The 22,172-nt window shown below is 32.9% G+C and overlaps 1 protein-coding gene and 1 long non-coding RNA gene across 2 annotated transcripts in view; one reads left to right on the plus strand and one right to left on the minus strand.

The window, feature by feature from the left end:
• The first annotated feature begins 1,027 nt into the window (after nt 1-1,027).
• LOC129236057 (uncharacterized) lies at nt 1,028-1,902 on the plus strand. Its single transcript, XR_008581627.1, has 2 exons — nt 1,028-1,151; nt 1,250-1,902. It is a non-coding gene; the product is annotated as an uncharacterized LOC129236057 (long non-coding RNA).
• An 8,751-nt stretch (nt 1,903-10,653) lies between these two features.
• LOC129253341 (tyrosine-protein phosphatase vhp-1) overlaps nt 10,654-22,172 on the minus strand; it is a 57,048-nt gene continuing 45,529 nt past the window's right edge. Inside the window, exon 4 of the mRNA XM_054891664.1 lies at nt 10,654-13,541. Coding sequence (XP_054747639.1) covers nt 12,598-13,541 — 944 coding nt within the window. The 3' untranslated portion in view covers nt 10,654-12,597. The remainder of the gene's footprint in view (nt 13,542-22,172) is intronic.

The raw sequence follows: 22,172 nt of genomic DNA on the forward strand, positions 1-22,172 counted from the left end.
ATTACATTTTTAAGTATCTGAACGTACTTGACCGCATCTATATTACTTTCAATATGATGAATTGGCGTTCTACGAAAGCATCCCCGCACCATTATTGAACCTCGCCATGCTTTATGATTGGTGGGACAACTTGTGGTCAAACGCTGCATGTTGCGGCCGCCGCACGTACTTGCTACCATCTGGACTAACTCTATTTATTTTCGATTCATCGCTGAATACAATATAACACCACGGATTTTGAGTGCAGAATATGGGCTCTTGAGCAAATTCAAATTGGCGTTGTAATTGCGATGCCGTTACCATTGGCTTGTTCCGTGCCAGCCGACCGTGAAGCCCTGTTTCTGCCAATCGAAGCGAAACTGTTCTTTTTACTATTGCCTTTTCCAGGTGAACAAAAACTTCTCGATGGATATCAGCAGCACTCTTTTTTTACAATCTAAAGATCATCCTATCAATTTGGCGAGTAGTCTTTCGCACTTTGTTTTTTTTTTCTGGGAACTTTTTTCTGCTATTTTGTACTCAGAAAAATATTTCAAAGCATTAAAAACTATAATTTTTTCAATGTTTAATTGTGTGGAAGTATCACGGTAAGATAATCCGTTCTTTTGCAACTCTATGATTACTTTTCGAAGAGCTGGGGGTGCAATTTTTCCCTTTGCATTATTGAATCGATTCAACTAAAGTAAAGGGCAGTAGGAATTTTCTTTTTTACTTACTTACCAGTTACAATATATAGATTTTTTACTTCAAATTAAAGTTTTTTGATTTCAAATTAAATTTTTTTAAATTCAAATTAAGGTTTTTTTATTTCAAATTAAACTTTTTTAAATTCAAATTAAAGATATTTAAATTAAAGATTATGAAATATGATATAATAATTAATTATTATTTTCCAAATATGTTTATTTTGCTGACAATAAGGTTAAACAATTGTTTAAAGTTTAGCAATTGCAGTAATCACAAAATAAAACTTTTTTTTGCAATCGCAGTAAACGCAGAATAAAACTTATCTTTTCTTGCTGTGTAATTATTATTTAATTTGAAATAAATATTTAAAAATTCAAAATCCTTAAAAGCCTTAAATAAGATTATGATAATGAACACGAATACATCACCTGAAGAAGTAACTTTCGAAGAATACAGGAAGTCCGGTAAATAAACGTCATTCTCGGCGAATAATGCAAGTCACAGAAAATTCTGATGATAGCAATTAAAAAAATGAAGAGAACTTACTTTTTCCTGGTTGCAGAAACCGCTGGGGAAATTATGTTATACCGAGTATTGACGAAAACGAGATTTTGATAAAATGCTATATTATAAAGAAGGTAAAGCTATTGCAGAGTCAGCAGAATTAGCTGGAATTATTAAAAACACAGCCACTTCTATAATTAGAAGATATAAGACGGATGGATGTGAGATTATTAGACGAAATCGTGTGGAAAAAGAAATGTTAAACCAAGTGATGAGATTTAAAACTATGTGGACAAATTAGTTGAAGAAATTCTATCAATTACTTAAAAAAAAATTGTTGAAAATAAAAACGTCAACATGACCACAACAACGGTATTTAATGCATTAAAAACTTAAAAAATAACACTAAAAACCGCCACAATCAACCTGGACCGCTTAAACTCCAAATCAACAATTGAACAGCGCACAAATTATGCACTAAATTGATGAGTCCGGTTTCAACTATCCTCTTCGCAGAAATAAAGCTCGATCGAGGATAAATATTTAAGCCCATGTAATTGTTCCAACAACAAGAGGACACAATGTTTCATTAATTTTAGCCATGAATTTAAAAGATATTATACATGTTCAAGTAATTTCTAACTCAACAGTAAATTCAAATGTTTTTATTACATTTCTTGATGGATTATTTAATAAACTTGCTGGAAGTAACATCGTAGAAGCATGGTTGGTTCTGGACAATGCCAGAATCCATAAAACTCGGGAGGTACGCGAAAAGATTAGACTAATCAAACGTAAATGTTTCTATCACCATATTCCCCCCTGTTAAATCCTATAGAAAAGGTATTTTCAAAAATAAAATTGTTTGCACGAAATTTGCTGGCCGATCCACAAAATAATCAAAATTTGGTACAGATTATTGAAGAATCAATGACCACTGTTGCTTCTACTGATTGCAACAATTGTTACGTTGACATGTCTAGGAAACCACCGCTGGCTGTAGCAGAACAACCGTTGCATTAAATGCTTTGTCCAAATTGCTTTATTTACCTTTTTTTAATTCTTATTCTTGTTAGTATTCATTTTTTACTATATTATAAATATTCAATATTACATTAATAAACTTTAATTTGAAATTAAAAATCTTTAATTTAAATAAAAAAAAAATTTAATTTGAAATAAAAAAACTTTAACTTGAACTTAAAAAAATTTAATTTGAAATTAAAAAACTTTAATTTGAAGTAAAAAACCTATAAAACAGAAAACAATTTACAACATTTTGGACGAAGACCGAATCGTTCTTACGTATAAGCATTTCTCTGAAAAATATCAGTGCTCCTATTAAAACGCAAAAAATTAATGCGAACCCTTCAAGTAAAGTAGACAAATGAACGCCTTTAAATGCAATTGATCACAGCAAATATATTCAAGCGCAAACGTTACGTAGGTTCACATATAAGTAGATTATCTCATTTTTCGTGCTTAACTTCCAATTCGTAATTAAAAAGGGTGATTACTAATACAAAATTTCTCTCCCGAAATCTGAAAATAATCCTAGATTATAACCATACTTTTTTACATACAACCTTGTGTTATCGATAATTATTTTTACGAATGTTATGAGAAACGTCAAAGTAAAAATTAAATAAAATGACCGTCGGCAAAGAAAACGGGTCTGTAAACATAATTGTAATACAATTTTTGTTAAATGTTATTAACTAGCTTTAACCCGCGGCCGCGCTCACGTAGGAGTAGTTTTGAGGGATTTAGGATATGTATATAAAAGAATTACAAACAATAATTTGATAGAAAATAATTTTTTATTAATAACCATAATATTACAATACCCGGCATCCGTTGCTATGCCTCGTTGAATAAAATCAAAACAACCAAACAGAAAAATATCAAACCGTTTTTGAACTTTGCATTTGGGTCATAGTTGAACAGCTTATGCGGATTATGAAGTCTAGAGTGTGCTATAAATAGTGGGAAATAGAAAAAACTAATATTTTTTAGATTAAATTCGAGCAAATATTCGATTATTAGTGACGAATGAGAGTGGTGGCGCGCCCTGGGGGCTGTGGGAAGGGAGTTCCATTATAAAAACATGCCTATAATCTTCATTGGGTAAAAATATGAATGCATAACAATTTTTATGCCATTTGGTGTTGTCGCTTCGTAGTGATGCGCGGACAACGTACAGAAATTCACCTTTATAGTATAGACTAGCGAAAACCCGCCCGTTCCGCTGGTCGTCTTTAAAAAAATCTAGATTAATTAATTAAATTAAGCCGAAAAATACTGTGTGTATTTTATAAAAATTCTCGCGCATGAATAGTAATGAAAGAAGTTTTAAATAGTAGTAGCAATTAAAAAACGTTTGATGTGATTTACTTTATTACTTTTTTTTTGTAATGCTCTTTGGTATACAATATTCCTCGTTTTTCCATGCGTTGTTGAATAAATGAACAATACCGATGGCTTACCAACTCTTGAGCATGAAACATAAAGTTGGCCATGAGAAAAACATGAGTATTCTAAATCAATACCACAAATTGATAAAGTTTGGCCTTGTGACTTATTAATAGTAATGGCGAATGTAAGGCGAACAGGAAATTGAAGACATTTGAATTCAAACGGCATATCCGATGGTATCATTGGTATTCGCGGTATTAAAACGTCTTCACCAGAGTATTTTCCATTCAAAATTGTTGCTTCAATGACGTTATTCATCAATCTCTTAACTGTTAATCGAGTGCCATTACATAGTCGTGGTTGATTTATGTTTCTCAACATAATAATCGGTGCTCCTATTTTCAAGTTTAGCATGTGCATAGATGCGCTCCCCTTTACACATAAACAACAATATCAATCGTATGATACATACACTTCGTCGTGTACGAAAAAGCGGAGAAGGAGAAGAGAACTGTTCTATTCCCCTCCGCTTTAACCCAGCTTTGTGTTCAGGTGCAAATGACTTTTTTGCGTGAAGTCTGATATAAAATAAGTTCTATTTACTCTTCTTAAATTTATATAAACTTTTCCAGGCGAAATAAAAAAACTGACATATATTTGCTTCAACCGTATATTTGTGAGTACACAGGTAATACGTAAATATATGAATGATATAGGTAATATCTCATATTAGCATAACCTTTCTGCAAAAAATTAAGGAAACGATCACCAATCACGCCGGCAATGATACAATGAATTTTTCACTATAACTGACTTCAGATTAAAGTTTATATAATAAGCGTATATGTAACATTTTAAAATATTTTTAGAATTTTTTTTTAATTTTTAGTAATAAGTGGTCTTCCTCTTCCTCTTCCTGTAGCTATTCCTTTTCCTCTTCCATCTCCAGCTCCATCTCCTTTCTTTATCCCGGAAACGGGCAGTAAAAATTACTTCACTTAAAAGCTTTCATCAACAGCTTCCATCTGATACCCATATTGTACAAACACATCCAAGAGTGCCTTGGTCCACCTTTTCGGCTATATCTCGAGATCCTGGTCACTCAGAGATCTAAAAAATACTCTGTATTAAAGCACTCATCAGTAGCTTTGATTTGATACCCACAATGTAAAAACACATCCTAGGGTTACCCGGGTCCTCGTTTTGGCCTTCGGCAGCGCCACCTGGTGGCGAGTGGAATCAATAAGCATATCATACTAACCTTCACCGTGGAAAAATATATATATATTCCAAATTTCATAATAATCGGCCCAGACACACACGACCAAAATGTATTCAATTCTAATGAATGCTATGTGCGGTACAAAAAATACGTGCGGCAAATAGTAAAAACACACTCACTTAACCGACGCACCGCACACACACGCGTTGCCAGATTTCAACCAAACTTCACAGAAACCTTTGCCAAAGCAGCACCAACAATGTGTGAAACTTTCATTGTTTTCCTTACACGCGTTGCTGAGATTACCCCGGACAAATGCACACTTTTTTTCGGCTTAATTTTTATATATATAGATTATGGATTCATTTTACAGAAAAAAAACGTGTGCCTATGAAGGGTTTCTCCTCTTATTACCTATTATAAAATGCAATATAGAATATCCCATGCGCATTGTTGTCATAATTTTTTGCAACCTCAGTAAACGTCACATACCCTGTTAAGTGATTAGTTTTTCTTAGACAGCTCGATTTACTGTGCTGAATTAATTTCAAGCGAAGACCGGGATGCAAAACCGGGTTTCAGCCAAATATTGGATTCACCGTGCGCGTAGGCTGAACGATTATGATAACGATTATCAGGAAATTCAGTGTTCATGCTTTCTTTATAATATCAAAATAACAGGGAAATTTTCGTTTTTTGCTTAACTTTAAATTTCATAGCAAATGCAGTTTCCTCTTTCGGCATGACGCACATATACGACATTAACTAAAAAATGAACTTTTGAAATTGACGCATATATACGACATAATCACTTAACAAGATACGGATTTCCTCCAACTGTTTATTATTAGCAGCCAATTGCTCAATTAAATCAGCTAATCCTTCTCCTTGTCTTTTCTTTATATCGTTAATAATTATTATTCAAAGATAACGAACTATCATAACGGATTTTTTAAATTTTTAAGTAAAAATATAAAAAAATTTGTACTTTGAGAGAAAGGATCTCGAAAACTTTTTACTTTTTCGTATATTTTTTGTTTTCACTCTAAGCTCTGTTTTATTACAAAAAAAATAAACTTTGATTAAACAAAATCGATGAACTAATACAAAAGTTACAAGCATTCAAGTAAATATATCCATATAGTAAAACTTAAGTACCCTACAAATAGTAGCATATGTACATATGATTCTTAAACTATCTATTTAGGCGACATATGAAATTTATTACACCAATGAAGAGGAGGGAACCAACTTGCCATTCAACGGACTGCTATATTTGTACTACAAAAGTATTTGGGGTTGGAAAGTCAAGAAAAGTAACCTATGCGAGCGTATCTACAGTGTCATTACCAGAACTAAATTCAACGGAAGCTACATTGCCAGAATCAAATTTAACTTTAGTTTCGGCTCCAGTTTCATTGTCAACAGCAGTATCTGATTACGCGGCATCATGTTGTACTGAATTGCAAACGGAAAACGAAAGAAACCCTTTGTCACAAGCACAACTCAATGATTGGATAAGGGATTTGGAATTGTCAAAAGAAAAGGCCGAACTACACGCCTCTCGTGTGCAACAATTTAAATTTGTTTCATCCGATGTTAAGGTAACATATTATATGACTCGTCGCGAACAATTCTCCCAGTACTATACGAAGAAGGACAGTGTTTGTTATTGCAAAAACATTGCTGGTCTATTTAAACAGTTTGGTGAACCATATGATTCAAAAGAGTGGCGATTGTTCATAGACGGCAATTAATTAAGTTTAAAGGCCGTATTATTGCATATTGGCAACCAAAAGCCATCTATCCCGATCGCGCATGCAGTAAATACGAAGGAAACATATGAGACAATGCAAAAATTGCTTGAATTAATTAAATACGAAGAACATGATTGGAAAATATGTGCCGATCTAAAAGTCGTTGGAAACCTATGTGGTCTACAACCTGGATACACAAAATACTGTTGCTTTCTATGCAAATGGGATAGCCGAGCACGTCAAGACCACTACATCATAAAGGATTGGCCAGAACGAATCGCGTTTCAAGTTGGGGTGGATAACATAAAATACTCACCACTTATAAAGAAGGAAAAAATAATTCTACCTCCGTTCCACATCAAGCTCGGCCTTATCAAAAACTTTATCAAGGCTTTGGACAAAGAAGGCGAAGCTTTTCATTATTTGAAAACAATCTTTCCACAGATTTCAGAAGCAAAAATAAAGGAAGGGATTTTTGTGGGGCCGCAAATAAGGAAAATAACGTCCAATACCCATTTCAAAGAACTATTGTCACCAGTGGAGGCAGCGGCGTGGGACTCTTTTGAAAAGGTCGTTACTTCTTTTTTAGGCAAACACAAAAGTCCTTCGAGCTGATAGAGAACGATTTAATCAAAAACAATGCGGAAATGGGTAAATAAAAAACACATATAAGACCGTTATATATATATATATATATATATATGTATATAAGACCGTTTTCTCAGTTAACTTTAAAACTAAACAAAAAATTTGAAAGCAAATTTTTAAATTTACATGAGAATATATAGCCCTTAATCTGAATTTATTGCCCTGCTCCGAACAAACAAGAACGACCAAAATTTGTTCTGAATTGGAAGATTAACCCAGCCTAAGAAAATTATATGCTAATGTGTCACTTATGTATTTATCTAATTCCTTTTTTAATTTTCTTTCAGGAGTAAATATGTCTTTAAAAATTCATTTTATGCACTCCCATTTAAATTTTTTCCCGCAAAATCTTGGCGACGAAAGTGACGAGCATGGCGAAAGGTTTCACCAGCAAATGAAAATGATTGAAAGTCGGTATCAAGGATTCTGGGATGTCGCTATGATGGGTGACTACTGTTGGTTTCTCATAAGAGAAACCGATCCTTATATAAATAAGCGTCAAAACAAGACACATAACTTTTTCAATTATAAAATAAGATCATAGAGTTAAGACAGAATAGATACAGTACATATGCTATTATTTGTAGGATACTTAAGTTTTACTATATGGATATATTTACTTGAATGCTTGTAACTTTTGTATTAGTTTATCGATTTTGTTTAATCAAAGTTTATTTTTTTTGTAATAAAACAGAGCTTAGAGTGAAAACAAAAAATATACGAAAAAGTAAAAAGTTTTCGAGATCCTTTCTCTCAAAGTACAAATTTTTTTATATTTTTACTTAAAAATTTAAAAAATCCGTTATGATAGTTCGTTATCTTTGAATCTGCTGGGCCTAGCAAAAAGTGTTTTACACACAGTTTATAGGAAATTTTATTACCTTTTAAAAGCTTTAAACGGTTTTGGAATCGCTCAATTCGTTTTCGAGATATATATGATTAAGTGGGCCCAATTTTTTGTTTTTTTGAAATAACGGTAATTCGTAAATATCTCAAAAACGTTACCATAGAATGAAAAATAACCTTGATTTTCGGAATCAGACGGTGATTTTACATAGGAATTTCATAACGGCGTCTCTGGTGCATTTTGGCTGTAAACCAGTGTAATTAAACAAACCAAAAACTCCAAAATATTTCACCAAAGCAACTTCTATGAAGAAAAACCTTTCACAACAGTATTGACAGCTGATTGGCAATTTAGCAGGTAATTTGACATATGTGAATGGGTAGATTTTGATTTCTTAGTCGATTTTTTGACATTCAATCAAAATTGGTTGGAAATTTAACCGGCAGCCGTTGCAAAGAATCAAATCAGTGAGAATAGATAGCAAACCGAAGCATCAATGCTAATGGTTTGATTGTTTACATTTTGACCCATTTCGTTTGCTTGTTTCCCATGTGAATTTGTGTATTCGGCAATTTCTGTCTTCATTTTGATATCACAAACAATTAAGCAACATATCTAGCACGTATTCATACATGTTTAAATAATAAAAGGTTGTGCAAACTTTGCCAACTGATTTCGGATGCTACTTAATCCATTGATGCAATTTGGAAGTAAGGAAAAAGGTACATACGTTTATCCACTTTCTAAAAAGGTAGTAAAAAGTTGAAAAAAGGTCGATGCAAACCATATAATAATTTTATGTAATTTTATGAATCGTGCTTAATTATTTATATTGAGAATGCATGTGAGGCCTAGTTGCCGAGTTTTTTATATACCATATTTGATGGTATTTTTGCCTGTAAAGCCTTAATTTAGTAATCTAATCTTTCTGATTTTTTTCAGATTTTAGAAAAATGAATATCTCAAATCCAAAAGCTCGTAGACTGACAAAAAATTGTGATAACCAAAACGACACAGAAATAAAATGCACCTTATTTAGTATTTTCAAATTAATCGGTTATTTTGTGCCATTTTGAAATAACCTCACTTTTGTGCAAGTGGGTGAAAAAACAGAATTGAAGTGCAAGTGATTCATTTTCAAAAAAACGATCATCATCATCATCTTTCCTCTAACTCCTGGGGGAGCATCTGAACCGAGTTCAATTTTTTGCTAACTCCTTTATCTCCAGCCATGATTTTCCAAAAAAACGATAACAGAATAAAACGTAAGTACTTTTTGACGAAAAAAAATTATTTCGTGGAGTCGATATATTCATCTTTATCGATGGATAATAATTTGTCCGCTTTTCAATTGTTTTCTATACTTTACAATTAGTTTTTATAGTGTGGAAAAACAAATCCATTATTTTTGGTTTAAAACTGTTTTATGGTCGATCTTTAGCTCTTGCGCGATGCTACGACTACTACGATTATTTCTGATTTTAACGACATTATCGAATGCCTGAACGGAATCGGCGAAACCAAAATTGTCCGTAATTAGTTGTTACTTTATCGGCACCATACACATCACTCAAAATTTCAGCGACTTGGCTTGCATTTTCGCCTTACCGAATTTTCTCTTTGTTAACTTCCATTGTTAACACCCTGTAACTCACAACTGAATGGAACAAACAAAAAACAGCAAACGATTTTTTTAGTGTGAAATTTCACCTTGGCAACGAGCATAAACTTTAAACGGCTTGATTAATACTTTACGAGATATCGATCACTACTGCCATCTATGTATTTATTTATTTATTTTTATCGATATATTTAATGATTTATCGATAATTAAATAAAATTAGTTTTCAAAGTAAAGGGTTAAGGTATTTTTCCCATTCCCAGCGGATTCAACGTAAATATGCTCGGAAATCACCAACATTTTCAAGACCAGAATGTTGGAAAAAACGGCTTGCGAGTTTTCATTTCATTTTAGATAAATAAAAATTGAAAAATTTATAAATAAAATCACCTTTCATTTTATGGTACATGGAATAAAATACACATTCACTTTCTTTTTAAAAGTATTATGTTTTACATATATTTTTCTTGTTATGTTTACACTCCACAGCAAACTTATTGTGGCTTTGTAGCTTACCAAAATAGGTTTGTATGTACGCAGGTATGTGCAAGAACAGTATTATTACATTTAACATTCATTTAATGTATGTATGTATGAATTGTATATGCAGGTGTGTGTTTATGTATGATTCTTCATAATTAAGTGGTACATAAAGTCCATTAAGTCCCAACATTGCTTTTGAGCCAAGCAGAAACGAAGAAAAATTAAAGGATATTCTTTATGTTTTTTCTCTGTTTTAATATGATCTTATAACGTGTATAAATAATTTATATATTATGCATAAGTATATACATTTGGACTTGAATTAAAATTTAATATAAACTTATGATATTCATATATACATATGTACTTAGTAAGGTAATTAAATTAAATTAAATTAAACTCTGGTAGTGACGAGAATAGAAAATGTTATAATTAAAAAATATATATTTCATTTTTTTTTGTTTTTAAATTATATTACTCATATACGAAATATATGGAAAAGCCAATGTGTTGTGATGCTTGGGTAATTTTTTTATCGGCTGATTTAGGCTTTTGATTTCAATTAAGTTTACATACTGTATACTTTGAAAACTTCTCGCTTATTGTAGGTGTGTGCGTAAAGGAAAAACTTAAAACAGTTTTATAGAAAGAGTTTGGCATTAAAATAAATATTCGCTTGCTAATATGTTTATATGTATACAGTTTGTTTTTTGTTTTGTACATGGTTTTTTTACTATTTTTTTTTTTACAAATTATGCTAGGCAAAAGATAGGATTTTTCATTTTTTTTCGGGAGGACAAACATATGAATGTGTGTAGATTTGCAAAAAATCGTTTTTTTAACATTATTTTTATTACTTATAATAACTAAATTTTTCACTTCTCATAAAAATTAATTATGTATATGCATGATTTTCTTTCTTCATTAAATTTATGCTCGCAATATACCACAATGTTGTAGCGTACGGGGTGCTACAGCTTGGTTAAGTATATATGTGAACCCGGTGACTTAGAAGGGCATGAGGAAATGTAAAAATTAACGAAAATAAGAATTAAAAAGTAATGAAAAAAAATTAAAAATTAACGAAAAAAATTTATAAAAATGTAATTTCAGCCAGTGAACTACATTATTACAGTATTGCATATATGTATGTACATATCTGGACTTTTGACGAAACTTTAATCGACTTCGCACTTTATATTTGTCAATCACTAAATTAGTTGCTGGGCTTTACAGTAATATTTATACTATAATTCGTATTTCATATAATAAAAATAATATTTATACTATTATTCATTCACAGATGTAGCAGGCATTCATCTTTACAAAAGTGGAAGTCTATGAAAAAGCCAAAAGTCCATAGATAAGCGAACTTCATAAAGTGGACATGAGTGTATGCACTATGTTGCCCCACTTAATGGTGTTCGGTCGGTCGGTCGTTAATATCATTTCCCGTAAAAAAGCAAGTTATGCTGAAAATTTTTGGATTTGCAAAATAAAAAGATAATTAAATATTTCACAAAAACTTCTTCTACATTTATATTAAATACATTTTATTAATGACTTTCGAAAGCGAATTTTTCTTCTACTGAATGTTTCTTAAGCTGAAAATTATATTATATATAAACAGCTCCTTGGCAATAATGTCTACAAGTAAGCGTTTTACTAATTTAAATCATTTGAAAATAAATAAATAACATTTCATAGTTAAATCTTTTCAAAGTAAACTTTTTTCATACTCGAAAATTAGCCTTAAGCTTAGGCAAATGCATAGTTGCAATTTCTCTGAACGCCATTTGTATGCGCTCCCTTTTATTAGTTTTTCTCAAAAGGTAAAAAGGTACAATATTACAAAAAGTAAATATTTTCACAATTCTTCAGTTTTGAATTTATAATATGCATTCTTTTTGTATCAATATGTATGCCTTTATTTAGGTACATGACTTGCATGTTTACTTGTTTGTTCTTCGTTTTAATTATCCCGCTTTATATTCATTTAAGACTTTTTAATTGATATACTCGTCAGTAATTTTCCTGATCTTTTACAGAAATTCATATGTACTCGCAGTATTTACGTAATAATGGTAGGCGTGGTGTTATTTCGATCGCTTATTCGTTCGATCGGTATGCTAGTGTACTTACTATGTATGTATGTAATATACACAAAATATATATACGCACAACTGTGTACATATGTATATACAAGTATGTATGCTATCGTTAGGTAGGTACGCTCGCTATATTGTACACTTAAAAGATATTCACAGCATTTCTCAAAGTGCTTGCGTTGCTTTTGTTTTTGTTGTTAATTTTTTTAGTTATCTTCATTTGCTATTTTTATTTGTTTTATTTTTTATTTTTACTACTAGTGAATCCTTATTGTTGTAACCGTATTACGTATGTATTAGTGCTTTCATTCACTGGTCGACATTGCCAATACAACATTGTTCTCATGGTCCATCGCCACGGGCAAGGGCATGTTGCTCGCGCTGCTAGCGGCTGCAGCTGCTGCGCCTGCTATCGCCAACGCCGTGTCTGTTGCCTCGCTGGCAGTCGGGGCTAAGGCTTCGTCAGCCACTTCGCGTATCGACATGCACGACTGTGACTGTCGTATCGGCGCGAAGGTAGAACGCAGGTTGAGCCGCAGTTTGGCGGGCGAATGACGTTTCGGCATGGCGGTGGGTGTGCAGCATAGGAAGGGCGATTGTGCTGCAGATGAAGAAACGGATGGTGAAGTCGGCGTTGAGGCTGAAGATGAGGCGCATGAAGAGGCAGATAGCGATGATGACGATACCGAAGAAGAGCAGGACGCTTCCGTCGAAGTGGAGGGCGAGAGAAGAGCTGCGGGCGTTCCTGTAGGTGGCGGCCATGTCAATCGTAGCGCTTGACTATTACTGGCACAACTGCTGTGGCTGCTAAGCGTACTGTGCGCATCCTCAAACAAATCATCTCCGGCATCATCATCATCGTCGGCGCTCATCTTACGCTTGGCCTCACCAGGTCGCTTGCGTAATAACGACGCATCGGTTTCGTCTTCGTCCTCAGCCGAGGCGGGTTTCAGCACAGAGTTATTGGTAAATTCGACTTGACTAGATGTTGGGGTAGTGGGTGCAGTGGCGGATGGTGAGACGGGTTTCAAAACGCCACTCATACGTAAATTCTGTTCGAGTTCTAGCAGTTGGCCCATAAAGTTGAGATTGGGTGAAATTATGGGTCGCGCCACTTTAACCAACTTGTAAGCCTCGAAGAGCGAAAGCGATTTGTAACGCATAACGTAAGCGATGGCGATGGTAGCGCTGCGCGAAATGCCCGCATGACAGTGCAACAGTACACGGGAGCCGGTTTTGCGTGCATCCTCTGTGAAATAAAGAAACAGAAAGGAATGAGAGACATTAATAGAGTATATAAATTATTTTTGAAGATTTTTATAATACAAATATGTACTTGTAGACGATGGGTGGAGTCATAATATGAGCGTGTGTACGCACTCGTGCTTATCGAAAATACCTCATAAAATCGTTATTATTAAATTTATGCGCTCATCGTTCAATTTGCTTGCGGCGCTGATCTAAGCGTCGAGTATTATCAGTAACATTTCATCTAGATTACGTAAATAAGCCAATAGTACGAGTAGGTATGTATGTATGTAGAGATGTACATATGTACATAGCATTATAACGTGCGCATGTACATACATAAATAAATATTTTATAAAACAAATCATGCGAACGTTTATACAGGTTGAACAATTCATAGGCGTAGTAATTTTTGCAAATATTTTTTTGATTAGATTAGCACATTAGAAAGCACAATGGAAATATTGAAATTTCGCTGTTTGCTCTTTGATATTTTTCTTTCTTAACCATTGTTATCAGTAAATGATGAGTGTAAAACTGCCAAATTCAAACTGCCAAGTGATTCAATTTCGAAAATTTTCGTATTACAATGCTACAGGTGGAAATAACGCGAGAGTTGCGAAACATTTCGATATTTTAAAATAAAAATAAACTGCTCAAAAATAGTACTTATGGGACATGTCAGTCGAACGGCAAATGATGGACACTTCCACCAAAAAGTACATCGCAGACAAAATATTAAAAGTTAATAAACTGCAATTTTAGTATGTTTTCATTTGGTGCATGTATTCATAACCCATTTCGAGATATTCCAAATTCTATTTATTTTTATTTAATTTTATTTAAATCTATTTTTGTTTATTATTTTGTTAAGCAATACTATACATTGTTTAATGCATACTAAATATTTTATTTTTTAAATACAGTGAATACTTTGAATATTTCTGTTGATACAAAAATTTTTTACTAACCTTGTTTATAAATAATTTCGTAAAAACAGCAAAAAAAAAAGGAAAAATTTCACATGCGTCAGTGGTTGAAATTCAGTTTTGAAAAACGTATAAATAATTTTTGAGTAAAGTCATTAGCGGGTAAATTTTAAAAATAATTAGTTATAGTTATAGAAATAGAAATTTGTCAACAGCTGCCTAAAGAATATAATTTAAATTTTCTGGTTAAAAATAATGCCAAACAAGGAACTGTTCGAACAGGCAAACAAGGAGCCGCTAGACATTTGGAATAAAACACAGAAGTGGAAGTGTATTTGGTCACACTTTACGCAAGGAAAACGGTAACATAGCGAAGAAGGCAATAGAATGGAACCCACTCGCAGCGAGAGGAAGAGCGCCTGGTAGGCCAAGGGAAAGTTGGAAAAGAACTGTGGATCGCGAGGCAGCTCAACTTGGGTTAAGCTGAAAGCAGGTGAAGGCGTTATCCAGTAATTGGACGAGTTGGCGCATAGGTGCATGTCCGCTAGCGATTCAAGACAACAATGACGATGATAGAAATAGCCTAAGGTTCGCTGCTGTCGCTTGTTTGAAATTTTAGCCGCGAAAACCACTTCTGTTTTTGTTCGGTGCGAATGCTTTGGTTTTTTGTAATTATCTTGAAAACAACAAATTATAGCAGTAATTAAGTTCTTTAAGTTGAGCTTGCTGTCAAAATGACGTGTTTTTTTCAGTTTGTGTGTGTACGATGGTCGCATTTGCTATGATGAAAATGCCTACTTTGAACGGTAGATAATTTTTATGACAATATTAATTATGATAAAAATGCAAAAATGCAGTAGATGATTTGTTTTTGCCTGCTGAGGCGCGCCCGCTACTAAAAACACTTTTTCTATAATTTAATGTCACATGTCCTTAATAGGCTTCAAACCCAGTACCGTCGACCCTGGTTTCGTAATATATTGAGAAAAAGCAGTATTATAGTTTTCAGATTTTTACTGAAATTAATTATTATTATATTATATTAATATAAGTTTTAATTCCTATTTCAGTAAAATATTATTTTTTTAGTTTTAGTTTGTCAAAGAACTCATCCTGTCATACTTTGAAGTAACACTTAAAAATTAACATAAAGCGCAAATTTTTACTAAATAAATAAAAAAAAAAAATTTGGAACACTTGTTTAAGGGGGTCTTCTGGTCTCGAGGCCCTGAAATGAAGGGTTTTTTTGGGGATTGATTGTGACAAATCCTGTGAATATTAAAAAAAATTTTTTTTTTTATTTTAAAGGTACATGTCTTGGCTTTTAAAAAATGGTTTTGACTTTGAAAAAAATTAACACCCGCGACCTTGAAATGGCGCTGAAGACGTCCACCTCCAAACGAAACAGGTCTCCATTTTGGTCACGGTTTTTCCACCTGGGTAATCAGAAAGCAAAAATTAGATATGCGTTGTCTTCAGAGTTGCCCTGGTTAAGTTTTCCCGTGACAGATTTTTTTTTTTTTAATTTTTTTCAAAAGTTATGCAACAATTTGCAAAAAAAATTTTTTTTTGCTCATTTTTTGAACTTTAAAAGGTTATAAAAATGGAATGAAAAAAATTTCAAAAATCGTACACGGGGAAACTTAGCGGTAAGTTTTCCGAACCTTTTAAGACCAAAACCATTGAAATCGGAGTATAACTACTATGAAAAGTGTGACCAAAATGCTTAAAAAACACGATTTTCGGGGAAACGCGTTTAAAGATAAAGTTTATGATAAAACGGCCGGAGGAGGGTACACTTCGGTGCCCAGAAAAATGTGAAAAAATGCGATTTTCAAAAAATCCTTTCTGTGGCGTATTCTCGCATACACATACAACAAAATTATGCAAAAAAAAAAAATCGATTTTTTTTCGCTGGAGACCAGAAGACCCCCTTAAGTAACAATGTTTTAGATATACATACATACATATACAAGTATATGCATCGAAAGTTTGTAAAAAACATGAAGAGTGTTACGCTTCAGAAAAAAACTTCGTTTATTTTTCGAGGCGTAGAAAAAAGATTAATTAAATACCTAAAAAAAAAATAACACGACACTTCCATTTCAACTCTGAAACTCAATGCGGATATTTTTATATTTTCATTAATGTATGGACAGCTGATTTATTAGCTTTTCGCTTCTGTACATGTATTTATACATCTGTTCAACATACATACAAATGCGTATTCTTATATTCAAAGATATATTTTTTTCAACCGTTTTTAACTGTTTTTGGATAAGCATAAATATCAAAGCCAGTAAATATGTATATACCATAAAAAATAAAAATTTATGTACATACTAAAGTATAATCGCACAAGTGAGTGCATTTTCAATGCGTCAATAAATGCTTCGCCTATTCATTCAACTTATCCACCCTCCACCATTTTAACACAAGCAATCGCTCAGTACCTTCGTCAATCAGCCAAACCGAACGTCCAGTCAAGTCAGTCAGTAGCAACGAGAAGTCAAATATGTATGTCGAGACAATGAGGCTAGGCAGGCAGGCAGCAGAGTACGTTTGTGAGTCATCAAAATTGAAATGAAGCAACAACAATTTTATCAATACCATCACGATACGATATTGAACTGCTATATTATTGTTTGCTACTCTTCGACTATTGCCGTCAATGTATGTATGTAGGTATATTCGTCAGTCACACTAGCAACAAAAAACAAACAAAAAATGAATGCAAAAAGTGTTTGGTTTTGTGTGCACGTCAAGTAGCTACTTCCGTCACTGGTAGCATTTTCATTTACAGAACACTTTGGCGCGATTTACAGGGCTCCCTGCTATCACAAGCAAATGAAATAAAATTTTCCGCTGATATCATTGTTTTAAGTTCAAATATTATATGTATTTAGTACATGCCTATTGCTTATTAGCTAAATAGGCAAGCTATATTCGTATTGTTATCCAAGTTATTGTGTATAAGAGTACTATTTGTTAGGAACAATAGTTTAGGTTTGTTAACAATAATCCAGTAACCACTGAATACTAGCGCCATTATAAAAAAAAACATTTTTCGCCCTTGAAGTCAATTAAACAATTCAGTGCAATGCACTATACTCATTTAGCAAATGTTCAGGGTTAGGCGGGTTTGATAAGAAACTTATTTCAATGAAACTAATGAATTCATTGTATGTACGAAAGATCAGCGAATGCTCAGTACTTCGATGCCTTTGAACTGGCTGACTTGATTAAGTGTAGTAGAATAGGCAATAAATAGTAACTCAAAAATAGTTAATAGTATTACAGAGAAATTTTTGAAAATCTTAATTTATTAGTCAAACAAATTTAGCAATACGTATCGGCGCTTAAACTGAAAAATGTTGATTTTATAAACCAATACTACATAAAAAAAAACAACTATCGCATGGCATATGTATTTCAAATTCACTTTCTTTGCAAATAAATTTAATTAGTATTTGATTTGGGATTATAACTGGTTTTATCCTTTTCAAGTGCCTAAAAGTATGCAACAATTAATTTTATGAAGACGAAAAATTATCACGTAAAATAAACAAAGATTGCCCTTAATTTAAGCGCGAATTTAACCGTATTGAGCATTTAAATTAAGCTATACTCTGCAGAATTTGACACCTAACTATACTGTGGTTAAGTTTTACACAGCGCCACAGCCATTTTAGCGGTGCAACAATCAGGATGAAAGTATTAGAGCCACATAGTAAAAGCCCCAAAAGTTTTATGCATTCTTAGATATACTTTTTTTATAGCCTAATTAATTTTTAATTTATGTACTTGAGCGCTTTTCGAAAAAGTGCAAAAAACCGTTAAAGTACTTCTTTGAGCGAAATACCTAGCCCGAACGAATACAGTAGAATCTCACGAGCAATATTTTTGTAGTGTTCTAACCCGTTAGCTCCCCAAAAATATGGGTATTTTGACCCTTTTTGGAGAAGTTTGAAAACAATGCATTAAAAAGGTCGCTGGAGGGTTGAATTGTTTTAGAAAAATTTCACAATGGGTCTTCTCAGAGAAAATCTGCATAAAGGAAGCGTAAAAGCCGATAGGAGCTTGAATAACAAATCGTTCCCCTTGAGATATGCAATAATTTTTATTCTTTCTTTCAAAGGCATTTACGTGACGAATGCACGAAGCTGCAGCCTATGCTGGGAATTGCTGTTTTGAGTGATTTTGAAAAGGGTTTGCTAAATGCTTACATACATATGTACATATATAGTATATAATATAAATATTGTATAAAATAAAGTCTGTTCTATAAGCCACTTCTCTGCTAGCTACCTCTCTGCTCGGTGAAAGCAACAACGAAGTTATCGAGCAAGATTCGGCGCTAGCGAGTATGGTTATATCCCATAAAACTGGTGTAACTCACATCTCTATTCAAGCGCTACTAAGCCACGTTTATTTATACGAGTTGTTCATCTTTTCGCCACTTGCTAACGCTTGGCGGAAAGCAGAGGCCTATAGATTCAGATTATAACGATACAACTCTGCTTTATCGATTTCAAAAATAATAAATAGTTTACAAAAACATTATTTAATAAATATTAATTAATTTCTTATGCATGCTGTCTAGGAAAAATTGTTCGCTAATCACACAAGTAGTCGCTTTGCTTGACTATCAATCGGCTAATCTCAAGTTCCATGCCTACTATGAACATGAAACATCAAATGACAGAAAAAATATTATCTAATAACGGTAGTCCTCCCTCCGAATGAATTCTGCTGTGAAAATGTTTTTCACAAAAACTGTTACTAACTGTTCTTGATAAAAACATTGATTTTTTGTATACACAAGGTGGCCTTACCCTATCCGAAGATTTATAATTTCTGTAAATGGCATCGTACGTCAATTATATTTGACACTCGTGAATGGCAGGTCAAAATAAACATTTCCATCATTCAAAATTATTTTTTTATTTAGTAAAAAAGTTATTCAAGAACGAAATTGGATGAATAATTTTGCGCCACCTTGTACATACATACTAGTATAAGTAGATTAAAATACAGACATCAAAATAAGATAACTACGAATATTACAATACTTAATTCGTTTGTCCACAAACGAGTAATGAAATTGACGAATATTTGCCATTGAGCTAATTGAGTAGTACCAGCGGTTTGAGTTTTAATGTTCCATTTCGTTACTATCTATACTATATAGTATACTATAAGTGTATACTTAGATATGAATAAGCCAATATTTACACACTATTACTTAATATACCATTAGCTACATTTAACAGATACAAATCTATAGATATTATATTATACCATGAAGCTATCAGCTTGCACGCATACCCTTTTTATATACAAGTAATATTACATTAGCTAGCAATACAGGTGACACCACTCATCCAACATTTTTATGAAATAATTGTGAAATACCCACTACCTATCGAGTACTGCAGAGTGCGACGAATATTTAGGACAAATAGTTATGTCAAAGTAACAGTAGTTATGACAAAGTAACAGTTACTCATACATGCATTGGTTGGTCATACTCTTAGAAAAGGTGGTTTGTTATGAGCAATCTTATCAGGAATATTGTGCCAAGGGTAGAAGGGTAGTTGCAATATTTTCTTAAATAAAACTATTTGTTGTTTCAATCGGATCCACCTACTTCAAATGCTATTGCGTATAGCAAGCAGAGAGTATTTTAGACTGATACAATACCAACAACAATAAGGCTTAAGCGAAATTCACGTAAAGGAGACTACTAGTAACTGGGAATATACATACACAAGTTTAACCGTCATTTAGAAAGTCCAGAGAAAATGCAGGTGAAATGTTTTGAATCCTACAAATAGAAAAAAAATTCAAAATTCTGCTCCGTCAGCGGCTTGTAATTCATGCTTTGAAACTATTAAAAAACAATTTAAGATTCTCATTACTACCTTCAATATTTGCTAAATTCGGGTGCATTTCCGAGGCAGACCAGTAATATCCTAATGCCTAATGAATTTTATTGTGAAATTACCTAGCAAATTTTATAACACCACTGATTGAATTCGCTCACAAGTAATCTTTCATAGCCCCCAAACGAAGTATGTAGTGTAGCGACTTGCAACTTTGTCTAGACACTCTAGAATAAATTTAATATGTGAAGAAAAGTGAGTGTTAAGTTAGAAGTGAAATTCGAATCAAGGCAAACAAATAATTGCCGAACCAAAGGGCTTAATCATATTTCACGGATGTGAATTTGGAAAAATCGTTTTACATATGTACATATTGTGGATATATTGAAGAAGTAATTATGCTAAAAACAATTTCAATGTTTTTGACCCAACACACCGCACGATCCCTTTAAACCAATTCTTCAGACCCTGTACAATTCTCTCTAAGGTTATTGCAATAAAAGGGAGAATGGAAGAAAATGCACAAGACCGCATGCAAAAAAATTATCAGAAACCAACGCGAATTTTGAGACACTTCATTCGCGCACCATATTGTACAAAAATGGAATTGGCTACAAAACTGCACATCCAGAATTTTTTTAAAAATTCGAACTACAAATTGTGGAATTTTTTATAATTTATAATTATGTGCAAAGCTTAAAGTTTTGAGTTAAATGATTTTTGTTGTATTATAAAAAAAAAAAATTGTCGCGCTGCTATTATTGTTTATATGGGTGTACGAGTATGCATTTCTGTGCAATGATTTGTACAAATTAAAACAAAATTTAAATTGTCCTAAATTTTCGCTGATAATTTTTTTTTTATAAAATAGGTACCAACACCATCGATGTCTTTAGGCATATGGTTTTACCCTATAAATGATTATAGAACATTATGGAAATTATATTTTAAGTACACAGATATATAAATACTATATATTGAACATACTACATATATCAGAACGTAAGATTGTATAATATTTACAAAAACAGCTGAGAGGAAATGCATATGGAATTGTAAGAAATCAGTTTTATAATTATTTAAATAGCTTACTAGGAAATAGCTACGAATTGCAAGCGCCAAAGCCATTCGTATGCCAATGAGGTTGCGATTAAAGTGCGACGCTTAAATGAAATGAAATATAAAAAAAAAAAAATAAAATAATAATAACTGACGCGTACACTTCTGTTAGGTGTTTGGCCGAGCTTCTTCTCCTATTTGTGGTGTACGTCTTGATGTTGCTCCACAAATGGAGGGATCTACAGTTTTAAGTCGACTCCGAACGGCAGATATTTTTTATGAGGAGCTTTTTCATGCAGAAATATACTCGGAGGTGCCATTTTCTGCCGAGGAGCGACCGCTATTAGAAAACAACTTTTTCTTCATTCGAAGATTCAAACCTACGCACCACGAATGGTAGTCACGCGCCAACCCATTCGGCAACGGCGGCCACCATTTTTTAAATAGTGCGATTAAATAGGTTTTGGTTTGAAAGAGGCTTCTGAGAAATTTTTTTTACGTATCATCTCTGTGTTCTAAATAAATGAGCGAAACATTTTTTGTTTGAAAACTTACGAGATTAGCTGAAGAAAAGATTAAATAGAAAGAAATAGAATAAAAAAAAAAACATTAAAGACAACATAATACAACAACAGCAAAGCTTATTACATTGAATGACAGTTTGATTCTAAAAAACTTTCAAGGCTTGCCGAATTCTTATAAACTTACATGTACGGAGAATGCTGCTGGAGTGACAGCCAATGGGAACGGAAGTTAGTT

Source organism: Anastrepha obliqua, chromosome 1, assembly GCF_027943255.1.
Source record: "Anastrepha obliqua isolate idAnaObli1 chromosome 1, idAnaObli1_1.0, whole genome shotgun sequence".
Taxonomy (NCBI): Eukaryota; Metazoa; Arthropoda; class Insecta; order Diptera; family Tephritidae; genus Anastrepha; species Anastrepha obliqua.